The 13361-nt window shown below is 42.0% G+C and overlaps 1 protein-coding gene across 1 annotated transcript in view; it reads right to left on the bottom strand.

The window, feature by feature from the left end:
• TBCK (TBC1 domain containing kinase) overlaps nucleotides 1–13361 on the bottom strand; it is a 169397-nt gene that overhangs the window by 96471 nt on the left and 59565 nt on the right. The window contains exons 11-19 of the mRNA XM_056114054.1: nucleotides 12195–12333; nucleotides 10462–10561; nucleotides 9032–9081; nucleotides 8790–8919; nucleotides 7744–7842; nucleotides 5284–5346; nucleotides 4562–4688; nucleotides 3079–3129; nucleotides 85–168 (exon numbers count right to left, since the gene is read on the bottom strand). Coding sequence (XP_055970029.1) covers nucleotides 85–168; nucleotides 3079–3129; nucleotides 4562–4688; nucleotides 5284–5346; nucleotides 7744–7842; nucleotides 8790–8919; nucleotides 9032–9081; nucleotides 10462–10561; nucleotides 12195–12333 — 843 coding nt within the window. The remainder of the gene's footprint in view (nucleotides 1–84; nucleotides 169–3078; nucleotides 3130–4561; nucleotides 4689–5283; nucleotides 5347–7743; nucleotides 7843–8789; nucleotides 8920–9031; nucleotides 9082–10461; nucleotides 10562–12194; nucleotides 12334–13361) is intronic.

The raw sequence follows: 13361 nt of genomic DNA, 5'->3' as shown, positions 1-13361 counted from the left end.
GGATGAAAATCATAAATTGAGTATTGGTTCCTTCTGATGCAGGTGCTTTCCCTGTAAATAAGACAAGGGAAAATATTCACTTACCTTGAATTACGTGAGAGTTGTCTTTCAAGAAGAAGTTATACAGGTATTTGGGGATAAAAGCAGACATACAGGCGTAAGCCAAGGCTAAGAAAGAATGAGACAAAAGCATAGAACAAATGAGTTCGCAGTATACGCAATTACCAGCCACCCGCACACTCTCCAGAGATACAGATTTAAAGAGGAAATAGTTAATAACAGCTGGAGACTGGGCTGGGATTCTCTGCCCTTTAAAGCAGAAAACATTTTGGTCCATAAAAGATAAACATCCAAGGACCTTCACTTTTAATCTGCTGTGCTGTTATTCTGTGATGATAAAATTTTTTTATTTCCTGAACTTTATATATATTGTATTTTTTTTTTTAATTTTTGGGTCACACCCAGCAATGCTCAGGAGTTAGTCCTGGCTCTGCACTCAGGAATTACTCCTGACAATGCTCGGGGGACCATATGAGATGCTGAAAATTAAACCCGGGTTGGCCGTGTGCAAGGCAAACGCCCTACCCACTGTGCTATCGCTCTACCCCTATACATACTCTAGAGCTCTAAACATGATCATTATTAATCCACTATTTAGACATCAAGATCCTTAATCATCAAGATCCTTGGCAACAACAAAGAAATGAATTTTGGGGGGTTAGGGAATTTAGTGTGTTCTTTCAATAGTTTTTTCAAACACAGGGCTCTGCCCTTCCTATTGTTGGGTTGGTACATATGATAGTGGACTAACAAGCACAGCATGAATGGTGCTGTCAGAGACTGCGTGTGATGGGCTCTTCCTGCTGGGAAGACAGCTCTGGCGGGGGGCCCTGGGTTCAATTCCCAGCACCACATGGCCCTTGAGCATGACCAGGTGCAGGGAGGGTGGCCCTGGACACTATGAAGCCTGAGTACTGACCAGTTAGAGCACAGTGACAGGCACTGCCAGGAGAGGCCTGGGTAGCACCCTTGACCCTGCCAGGCATGCTGGGTGGGATTTCTATTTAAATATATATATGTATATATATATATACATATATATATATTTGAAGTAAATAGATTTTATTTAGAACATTTTTAAAGATGGGGTGGGGAGAGAGAAATCATGCTCAGGAGAGAGCCTGGGCTCCTCCAAGGACGGAGGGGGCCCCTACACACATACCAGCATTAGACATGAAAGCATGATAGTACACATCTCAAGAAGGGAGATGCGGGTGACACATGTGCTTGGTGACATGGACGCAAGTAGCACATGGGCTCGGGCGGCATATGCACACTATTTAAAAAAATTTTAACCAAGACTATTTAAACAGCGCAAGTATAGTTCTCTGGGATCATGCTATCGCTACTCAATTCCAGATATCTAAACAAATTTTGACATGAATTAAAACTTTAAAGCATTTCTGGAGATGCTGAAATTCCTAGATATGGAGGCTTCAGATATTTGTGCTACAAATAGGAACACTCTACAGATGATGTGATTAGAGTTTTGGCTCAATTAAGTTAAACAATTATTTACTGAATAATATTCAATAACAGATTATTACAGATGGAAAACAAAACTACCCTTAAAAATGCTACTACTGATTAAAAGAAAAAGATTCCTATGTTGCTATATAAAAGTAAAATACAAAAAATTGAAAAGGTTAGGGTCAAGGTATGGAATTTGCCTTGTGTGTGGCACAGTTCAAGCCTGAGTGCCACCAAGAGTGACCCCTGAGCCAGGAGTAGATTCTGGGCACATCGGGGGTGATCCCCCATCCCAAATAAATCAATACATTTAATGTTGATGGCATAGTAGTGAGCATAGCTGCCTTCCACATAAATCAATACATTTTAAACAAAAAATAAAATATACAATGTTGGAGGTCTCCCTGGCATGGCCCCTTGACAACTAGAGGCCGCTGGGTCTGTAGGGAGTGTCCTGGGTCCTGACTTCCCTGGGAAGGGGGGTGTGGCCAGGGGAACCTGACATTTCTAAGAATAACACAGATTAATTGGCCTTGACTTGCCAGCGGCCAATGGCTTGAGACTGGGAAACAGATGTCTCTGGTGTCACCACACTTCAACCTCGCCTCTGCCCCGAGCCTTGAGGACAGTGCTCCAGTTGCTCCCTCCTAGCATGACAATGCTCGGCCTCCCCTGGCTGCCTGCTCGTTAGTGCGTCTGCATTCTCCCTCAGCCTCCATCTAACCACTCTTTCTCGATAAACTCTGTTGTACGACATCAGTCTGTGCCCGTGTGTTAGCTCTGTCCTAGCTCATTCCGGCATGCGGATCTGAGCCATCAGCCCGAGATTCTGTGATGGTCTCCATGGGTTCAGGTCTCCTAGCTGTACCGAGAGCTACAATACAAGATAAATTTCTAAAAATACAAAATGTTCAATGGCTTCAGGAGGGAGAATTAGTCTTGAGAGAGTGGTTGGAATGATAAGACTTTGGAGACACAAAACCAATACTGCTTTGTGAAATAAATGGAAGTATACATAGTTTAAAACAAAAGTCAAAAAAAGTGAGCATTTCCTCCCAAGACTCATTATGACGTAGCTGATGAGGAAGGCAGGAGGGAAACTCGGGACAGTGGGAAACTAGTGGAGGGAAATGGGCTGGTGAAGGGAGCAGTGTTGGTAAAAATAGTAATAGTTATTGTAATGGCAGCACTCTGTGCCTGAAACTCAATCAGGAATAACTTTGTCACTCTGTCATACAAGTAAAATATAAAATAAAATGTAGCTGATTTAATAAGGATCTAATAAAAGAGGCTCACAAAATCAAAGTAAATGACTACATTTAGAACAATCAAATAGTCCCTAAATTTCTATTTGCTACTGCCTGGTCACAATGACATTCTCTATTAAATAAATTTAGCCTTCACTTCGCCTCAGATTATTCTAACATACTGCATAATAGAAAATTAAACACCTTACAACCATCACCACCACCACCACAAAAACCTTTCATGATTGAGTAAAAATGATTCAGAAAATCACAAGGATTAATTGCATGACAGCAGGCTTACCTTCATTATTGAAATTTAAGTAGAGAAACGGGGCACAGAGGGAGTCCAGGCCTGAGGGGAGAGATTCGGGGGAGTCCATGAGTGCTCTGTCTCTGTCTCTCTAAGCATTCCACAATGCCCCTCCCCCTACCTTGCCTTGAACCCTATCAGCACCTCATGGGTCACCAAGAGGAGTGAACAGCAGGGGAATCAGCCACCATCGCCATCGATGTTATTATGAGAAAAGACAGAAATATGTAGGAGGTATATGAAGGACAGAAGGTCTGGGCACTGTTTGGTATCTGACCCTGCACGTGTGCCCTGAGCATCATTTAACAGTTTCAGCTATGTTTCTCATCTAGATTTGCCATAAATGTTTCTCTGGGATGATTAAAAATTTTGAAGAAGTGTGAAGCCCCAGGTTTGATCTCTAGCACTGTTGGGGTCCCTGGGTACTCTCAGGAGTGACCCCTATGTACTGAGCCAGAATAGTTCTTGAAGTAGCTCTTGAAATACCAATTGGTGTTGTCCCGCCCCCTCCACACACACACACACACACACACACAAAGTTGTGATGCAAAATACAAGTACACCATATATTCTTATTCTTGGCAATAATACTGTTCATACATTGTCATGCTAAAAGATTATACACAAATTAATGTAAAATTGTGATAGAGAAGTCTAATTTGAACCCAGCTAGGAAAAAAATAAGAACTTCATTTTAAGTTTGGCCTGAGATAAAATGTAAAAATTACTGCTCATAACAAATTCAAAAATAGGACTAGGTATAAAATGCTTTCATGAATATTTATCAATTAATGCAAAAATAATAATGAGAAAAACTATTTCTTTTCTCGAGAACAAAGGACATTAAAACTGACATAGATGGAAAATACATAAGATGAGCAGAATCTCTTTAGGCCAATATCCAGCTCTCAGTCATGAGAGGCCTGAGTTGTCTGTCTCCCGACATTAAGCTTCTCCTGAGGCCTGCTGGCTGGCCAAGGTCTCCCTGGCACTGAGAAGTGGGACCAGCATGGCAGCCCCATAGACCAAACGTCACCAGGAGTGACCGCCTGTCCCCACGCACTCCCGGGAGCTCCCAAGTCATAGTGAGCCCGAGTCACAACTGGGACAATGCTGATTCTCTGTGTAATCTCTGAAAAAAAAAGTCTCCACAAGGAATGCCACAGTACAAAACATTCTTCCTGCCTTCCTAAGCAACCTAGGGAAAAGTTGTTCCATCAAACAGCATGCATTCATATGATTTCCTTAAATATTTTTAAAAAAGTTTGGAAAATTTCCTATGAGCTTTTCAAAAAAACCCCCAAACCAATCAGTATTTTTTTCAAAGCCGATATTTTTTTCCCCTCAAAGTCAATGATGTTTTGATATTTTAATTTTTTTTTAAATGTTAGTCATGCAAAAAGTGCTCCTACTACTTCACAAAAGGCCTTAATGGGCTGGGAAAGTGGGGGGGGGGGGTTGGCGCAAATATTACCTTGCCAGTACACCAGGTCGGGGTGGGACACGACCCAGGCTTTTAAGACACGCCGGAACTTGGCATGACCTTCGGGAGACGACAGCAGCTCATCGTACTGATGGCACCGAGGAATGTCCACTTCAATCTGCACAACAGCAGCAGGCTAGTAAGTGAGAAATGTCCGAAGGGGGATCTCCAGGGCACCCACCATCAGAAGGAGGGGCTAGAAGTGTCCGCAGGGAACCTCCAGGGCACCCACCCTCAGGAGAAGGAAAGGAACGAAGGGCTAGAAGGATCTGCAGGAGAACCTCCAGAGCACCCACCATCAGGAGAAGGAGAGAAAGTGCCTGACCTCAGACCGCCTGGTCCTGGTCTCCCAAGTGTCTGAACTTTACATTAATCCTCTTTTTCATACCAAAAAATTGCTGGTATACTTGAGAAAGGAAAACAGGTCATCTCTTTTGAAAAGAGCAACGTAACTTTTAAAAATCCCATCCTTCACATACTGGTCTCACTGAAGGGAAAAACTGTACAGATAATAAGCAGAGTTATTCAGGGAAGCAGCTGGCCTCCACCTGCTCTGTCTCTGAGCTGGGCTCAGGCTACCCCCCATGCACATGGAGGCTGGCTGGGCCTTCATCATCAATCAGGGAGGATGCCTCCCAGCTTTCCTAACTGTACAGAGTTGGCAGAACTGCCTGACCCAGCAGGGATTATGTTATCTTAAATCCAAATCATACTTGTCTGTCTGTAGGTATTGGAGTATCTTTATCAATGGCATCGTACTTGGCATGAATATCCCCCTGCAAAAAAAAAAAAAGAGAGGAAATAATTATGTCCTTGGCCAATCACTAATTATAGCAAAATCTACTTAGAAAGATCTATGTTGCAACGCTCACCAAATTCTGAGAGGCAAGTTCAAACCCAAAGCATGCCTCCTGGACAGTCCCCCGCGTGCCTGACAGCCTGTGATGGGTGCCTGCCCTCAGCAGCTATTCCCCTAAGGCCGACTTGGGAGCGACGCTCCAGGAACCAGAGGGGACACTGAGCCACCCTGACACCACACAGCCGTTCTCAGTCCCTGATACCTCACACAGGGGATTGCATGAAGAAGCTATTTTATTTTTATTTTTTTTCTTTTTTTGCTTTTTGGGTCATACCCGGCAATGCGCAGGGGTTACTCCTGGCTCATGCACTCAGGAACCACTCCGGGCGGTGCTCAGGGGACCATATGGGATGCTGGGAATCGAACCCAGGTCGGCCGCGTGCAAGGCAAATGCCCTACCAACTGTGCTATCGCTCCAGCCCCGAAGAAGCTGTTTTAAACTGGAGGTGGGGAGGAGATGAACCTTACGAGAAACTCCCCTGTTGAGTGAGTAGTAAACTCAGAAATGAAATACAACTGCTTCAAGGTGGTAGTTCAGCATCAAGCAGCACAAGTTTAGAATGAGAGTGGAGGGGGCTGAGAGACAGTCCAGGGGGTAGGGTGCTTGCCTCGCATGAAGACAACCCGGTTCAACCCCAGATGGTCCCCTGACCTTGCCGGGAGTTATTCTTGAGTGCAGAGCCAGGAGTAAGCCCCGAGCACTTGGGTGTGGCCCCCCAAACAAACAAACCAACCAAATAAAGAGTGAAGTATCATGTAGTGATGAAATCTCACTAAGGGAATAAAAGGCTTATTTACATTTTACAGTTATACTTTTACAGAAAGGAAAAAAAAATGAAATAAGCCTCTTCCAAGTTTGATCATGCTCTCCAGGACGAAGCACAGAACAATTATTCTTACCCTACCTTGCTGAAATTATAAACAATGACACAAGAATTTAGGGTTCAAACTTAGATGCTGAAATGCTACATCCATTTATCTGGCACTTATTTCTTCTGTGCTGGAGATGGGCCCCTGGCCTCAGTCATAGGCGAGAACTCCCCACCTAAGACCTCCACAGCTGTGCAGGGACCCCACTAATCCTGTTCCCTGTTCTTCCTCACTCCCACAGAGCATTACAGAGTGGCTACTTCTCTTGCTGTATGGTTTTTAGGACACATGTGCCCAACGAGGCTAAATTATAATGTGTTTTTTCACACAGTTTATAAATTGGAGTGAAATATTTTTCCAAATTTTATTTATTTATTTATTTATTAAAATAAATAAATGTGGTTTGGAGGCCACACCTGGCAGTGCTCAGGGCTGAATTCTGGCTACATTCTTGGTGATGTTCAAGGGACCATATGGGATGTTGGGGATCGAACCCAGGTCTGCCATGAACTGTCCTATTGCTCTGGCCCTAATAGTTCTCAAAATTTAATATACAATCCATCCCATTCTTAACAAACTTTATGAAAAAACACAAAAAACTTAGATCTGGCATATATTTTTACTTAAAATATTCTAATTTAACAATTAAAACTCAGCCTAATACTGTAAGCTTTATTAAATACTAAATGGCCCAAATATAACAGGCCCTGATTATATTTTCCTACCCTAGTTTACTCTGGGCTGGAGCGATAGCACAGTGGGCAGGGCATTTGCCTCGCATGCGGCAGTCCGGGCTGACCTGAGTTCGATTCCTCCGCCCCTCTCAGAGAGCCCGGCAAGCTACCGAGAGTATCTCACCCGCGCGGCAAAGCCTGGCAAGCTCCCCGTGACACATTCGATATGCCAAACACAGTAACAACAAGTCTCACAATGGAGATGTTACTGGTCCCACTCGAAAAAATTGATGAACAATGGGAGAACAGTGACAGTGACAGTTTACTCTGGGCTGGAGCAATAGCATAGCGGGTAGGGCATTTGCCTTGCATGCAGCCAACAAGGCCGAGACGAGTTCAAACACGAGTTTGATTCCTCTGCCCCCTCGGAGAGCCCGGCAAGCTACCGAGAGTATCTCGCCCACACGGCAAAGCCTGGCAAGATACCCGTGACGTATTCGATATGCCAAACACAGTAACAACAAAGTCTCACAATGGAGACGTTACTGGGCCCGCTCGAGAAAATCGATGAACAACGGGAGGACAGTAGACAGTGGACCCTAGTTTACTCATTTTCCCAATGTTTTGACAAAAGTTCCCAAATATTCTCGATGCTCATCATTCTTTATATATTTTACTTCTAGTTTAAAAGATACATATTTGAAAATCACGTTGGTGCTTCTTCCTTCTTTCTTAAAGATCAACTTTCAACCTTCTCTTGCCCCTCTTACCTCAACGCCCAGCAGCGCAGCCCAGGTCAGGCCTCTGAGAAGAGGAGGGACGTCGACTCGTGCTTCTTTCCAGATCTGATTTTTTTTATATGGATAAGCCTGCAGGTGAAGAGGGATACCTCAGATTACCAAGTGCTGCCTTTCAAGCTAGCATTTCTTACTAGGTCCTTTCTAGAGCTGGGGCCTCTCCACAGTACACTCGTAAGTTCCTTGAATTGCTTTATCTGGCATAATTAAGACATATGTTAGTGGTGGCGTATCCCCTGTCCTGTGTAACGTGTATCATACAGTCAGAGAAGCTGATTCTGCAGTTTCCAATCATCCCTCCCCAGGAATTATGAATGAGTCACATGGAGAATAATATTACCAGGCTCATACAGGTTAAATAATGTATGTGAAGCACTTTGTAAATTATCTGGTAGCACAGAAAGTATTGAATAAATATCATTTTTTATTGCAGCTACTCCAATCCTGTAATACGAATGTGTACTTTGGGGCACGAAGGTTGCTGAGGCTCTAGAGGTAAATTTCTAATTCACTTTGCAGAATGTTTTAATCAACTTATATTTTCTACCTTTGTGACTCTGTGGGGTGGGGAATCCTATTTTAATTTAAAAAAAATGTTTTTCTACTAATTTTATCCTAGCATGGATTTAGATATTTTAAATAGGTCATCTTTTATTAATTATACTTCTGTTATGTTCTTTATTTCTTCTTGTCCAGAGGTTTTAAGTGTTTTGCAAATAGCAAGGACTGTAATCTCTCGTTCAATGTGACTTTGCATAGACTCCTTGATTTTACTTTTTATTTATGATGAACTTGTATCATTTTTCACTTTAAAGTTCATCAGAAAAGCTGAATCAGAGGCCCCAGATGTTGCTTGGGTGTGGAGCCCGCCCTGCACAGGAGAGGCCCTGGGTTCAGTCTCAGGCACTGCAAAAAGAAGAAAAGACAGGCCATGGAATCTGTGTCCTCCAGGCTTCAGGTGCCCTACGGTCCTGCAGGGAATGCCCAGGGCGGGTGGCACAGGGGCCTGCAGGGCACACCTTGAGCAACCGGTCGAAGAGGACAATCCTGTTGAGCTGGTACTCCGTGTCCCGCTCTCGGATGATCAAGGGCAGCGTAGCGGCCGCCGACAGCTCGTTGCTGCTGTTGGAATGAGGCAGGTTAGACTGGCTGCAAAAGGGAAACAGAGGCAGAAGAGATTGAAAATAGGGACACTGAAAAAGGAAATGTGTAAGTTGTCTAGCAAACAGATACAAATAAAGAGTACAGGAAAAGGACTCACTCATCTTCAAGCAGTGGATAAAACGCTTCTCCGCCCACATCTTTCAGTCGCTGTGAATTGAAGGGAAATAATTCTGGATGAGGATCAGAGATAGGGACATTTGCCTGCAGTTACTAGGAGCAATCATGTGAAGCAATGAAATTATCAAACAGAATAAATCAGAACCTGAAAATTCATTCTGACCCAGACCGTGCAAAAACCAGCTCGCCTCTCAGGAGCAGGCCTAGCTGTGAAGAAACAGGGCATTTCTGACCATATTCCTCTAAACACATACCAGAATTCCTGAAATTGGCCTAGAATGTAATGAATGGGTCCAATTCTTTTGGTCTGAATGAATCAAACTCTGAATCTTTTTGAAGGTTATTTCAACAGGTACTCTGAAAACACATACTCTTGAAAGCCCAAGTCAGGTTTATTTTCACTTTGATATTTACATAAACTAAGACCGAAGGTGCTAGTAAAAAGATCCAAAAGAATTTCTCACTTTTTTGCTGTGAGTCCAGGCAGACGCCCGCTCCGTGGGGACAGGCACAGACAGTTGAATTCTGCCGAGCCAGCACTGACCTCTAGTGGGTCCAGCTTTAAGTGATTCAGAAGCATCTTTTGCTGACACTGAGAATCTCTCCAACACTGGAGTTATGCCTAGATTTCCTCTGTTATTTGACATACTCGGCACACTTCTAGGGTTTTTTTTACATAATAAAATTCTATATAGATATTAACATTTTCCTAAATTTTATTAACATATTTTTTTGGTTTTCTAAATTTGGAATTTGCTACAAGGCAACTGCTAGAATAGAATTTGGGAAGAAGTGTAAGGGGTAGAAAATGGAATCATAGAAGGTGCAATTAAAACAAAATGTTAAAGGCCAATGAACGCACATTGATAACAAACTGACAATCTTCCCATGGTAGGTACAAGATCTAATATGAAATTATGTGCAAAAGTAATGCGCTATTATTGGCTAAAGTGTAGACAAATTGATCAAAGTTTGTAATGAAAAACTCCCAAAAATATCCATGAAGATATGAAAGAGGTGGTATTAAATATTAAAAACCAAAGCTCGTATTGTTAATTGAGAAAGGGATTCACCTCATGAGGCAATATAATACCAGTTATCTAACCATCTTCTAAAAAAGTGAATTAATGAACTAAATGTGAGGGAAAATCTATAAATATCTTTAGAGAAAATACAGAAAAACATTATAAATCAATTTATAACACTTTAAAACTTTAAATAATTTTACATAAGCAGAATATCAAATTCAGGGAAAATCGTGATAAGATTAATAACAGACACCACTAAAAGTATTTTGTAAAACAGTAAAGACAAAGTTACAGATTAGAAGATATTCACACCACTTATTCATGGCATATTTTATTTCTGAAATATATTATTCAAAGTCTTCAAATCAAAATAGCATCTTACATTCCTTAGTTGGCATAGTGACAGAGTCACCGTCGTATCATCTAAGAGAGAGCTCCGATCCCGGCCTTGCCCAAAGCTTTCTCCATCTTCAAAGAGAAAACTGGAATGAAGTAAATAATAATAATAATAATATTAACAACAGCAACAACAACAATAAATATATATCTTCATAAAATCTGATTTGCTGTGTCTCTCAGAAAATAAAATCTATTCCTACTCACTGATCCCACCACTGAAGAGACTATAAATAGACTGATTAAAGAACAACTGCTGTAAAATTTCTCCAAACAATTCTCATTTAAAAGTTTATATGCAAATGAACTTCATTCCTCAAGATGAAGAAGATGAGGAATACAAGGACGTAGGTTATAGCTGTTCATGCTAAAAATCATCTCCCGACTCTGTGTACATGCACTCTTGAGTGAAAAATAGTAAAGTGAAAAAATAACTTTAATGATGAGTAACTCCTTAGAAAAGTATACTGGGGCAAGAGCTGGGGCCCAGAGTTGGAGCGCATGACTACATGAGGCCCTGGGTTTGTCACCAGCACCCACCAGGCCTGAGCATCGCCCCCCTCCCCTCCAGCGTCACTGGGTGTGGCCCAAACCAAACCAAAACAAAAAACATTAAATAATAAGTGCAAAAAACTGGTTTGACATTTCAAACACCTTTTTCTGAGAATTGAAGTGTCCTTCACATAATTTATTCTTGGAATTTTCATCATCTTATTTCCTGTTTTCCTACTTAATTCAATGTGTGAGTGATGTAACTGAAGTCAGTATTTTATTTGTTTGTTGTTTTGGGACCACACGAATAGTGATCTGATCTTATTCCTGACTTTGTACTCAGGAATTACTCCTGACAGTGCTTGGGGACCATATGGGGATGCTGGGATCAAACCTGGTTGGCAAATGCCCTACCAGCTTATACTATTGCTAAAGCCTCTGAAGTTAGTATTTTAAAGTCATTTTAAAAAGGAAAAAAAAGCTAATAGATTACAATCATAATTAAAAAACTAATGGTAATAACTAATATGGGTAATTAACCTGAACTAATTGTTTTGTTATGAAAAAAATCAACTGATTAGTTCTACTGTCATCTATAATAATCAAACATAATTGTAAACGTATGAAATAACATACCTGGAGCGTTGGTAAATATTGGAAGATTTTTGGGGGCCAGTCTTTAGTAATTAATATGAGCATCCATGGGACAATAATAACATCAATGGCTTTTAGGGACAGCTACTTAGTTAACATCTAATCTAGTTAATAGGGAGATGTCCAAGATTTTATGCAGTCATACAAATCTATCTTAATCATACTTAGAATGTATTGATCTTAGGGATAAGCAATAAGACCACAGAGGATGTTGACATTTACAAATATAACCAAAACTAGAAAGTAGTTCCTCTCAATAGACACACTGGCCAAACTCATCAGCTCTCAAGTATTACTCCTTCTAACTGTACGTGCTTCATTTACTGAATATTGTAAGACGTTTTGTTACAAATTTCAAATGTATCTAAAGGCAAATTACTTATAAAATATTTATTCTGAAATAATAAAAATATCGACGGAAACTCCAGGCAGGAGAACAGGTCTTGACTGCCAGGGGCTGCCCCAGGCCCTTGGTTGGAACATGGCCCAGCAAACATGCTCCCACACTTCACTCCCTGCCCCCCAAAACGTTTTTACTACATTTTATTCCCAAGAATGATTTTCTTTCCTTACTTGGGGAGTGTGCAGATGGGAGGTTTGGATCGAATGATTTCCTTGTTGACAAGTTCTTTCTCCAAGTCACCTCCAGCCAAACACCAAAGGTAATACACTTCTGCAATGGATCTTTCTGCCAGGTAGTCACTGCTCATATCTATAATAGGAAATGGAAAGGCATCAGGGCAGGTACTCTGCTCTTCGCTAGAAGTGAGCAGGCAATCGCTGTCAGAAAAGTAAGAACTGAAGAAGACACTAAAGCTCCCTCCGGGACGTTCACAGAGCGGGGAAAGCGTATCCACACAGTGGATGCAGAGTGCCTCAGGAAACACGCCCATCTCTAAGTGTCTCATACATCTCACCTTTGTGGCTCTATCCTACAAGCACGAGTTAGGAATACAAAACTCTGGGAAAGGACTAAGGACAAGGGAAGGCGTGTGGGTTGGCAGCTTGCACTACAGGTGCATCTCCAGGCCTGGAGGTCTGGAATGTCTGTCCCAGGGCATGCTGTGAGTCAGGCCTGCTGTGGACACCATCACATCCACCTGGTAACCGTGTGGAGTGAGTGTGTGAATCCATTTGTCTGTCCGCCTCTAGACAGGACAGGTATGTCACTGATGATACAGTGTGTAGAACAAAGCAGCAACTTGACACCTAACAAGTGCGGAACTGTTTAGCGGATGTCAAGGGTCACTTGAGGCAGCTTTCCAGTGTTAGCGTCACTTAACTTGTGTCACAAGAAAAGCCAGTCTCTGAGACATGCAGAATGGATAATGGTGCAGATTCCATATAAAATAACAGGGGCTTTAGAAATCATTTATAATAAGTGCTACGGATTTGATATACAAATGCTGATATGATAAACAAATTCCCTGGGAATTAGAAGACCTGAGTTTAAGACCTTAATGAAAATTCAAGTTTAAGATCTGAGATCAATGAATACAGGACTTTGGCTTGAATGAAAAAGAAATGGTTATGTACTCTTGACTCTTAACATTCTTACTCCTAAGAAACTGAAATTTAAAGAATCAAAATGTGAAGTTTGGAGACCAAAGCGATAACACAGCGGGTAGGGTGTTTGCCTTGCATGGGGCTGACCCAGGTTCGATTCTCAGCATCCCATATGGTCCTCCGAGGACTGCCAGGACTAATTCCTGAGTGCAGAGCCAGGAGTAAATGCTGAGC

Source organism: Sorex fumeus, unplaced genomic scaffold, assembly GCF_029834395.1.
Source record: "Sorex fumeus unplaced genomic scaffold, SorFum_2.1 ptg000024l, whole genome shotgun sequence".
NCBI lineage: Eukaryota > Metazoa > Chordata > Mammalia > Eulipotyphla > Soricidae > Sorex > Sorex fumeus.
The sequence above is the reverse complement of the archived record's forward strand: the minus strand, read 5'-3'. Positions and strand labels throughout refer to the sequence as shown.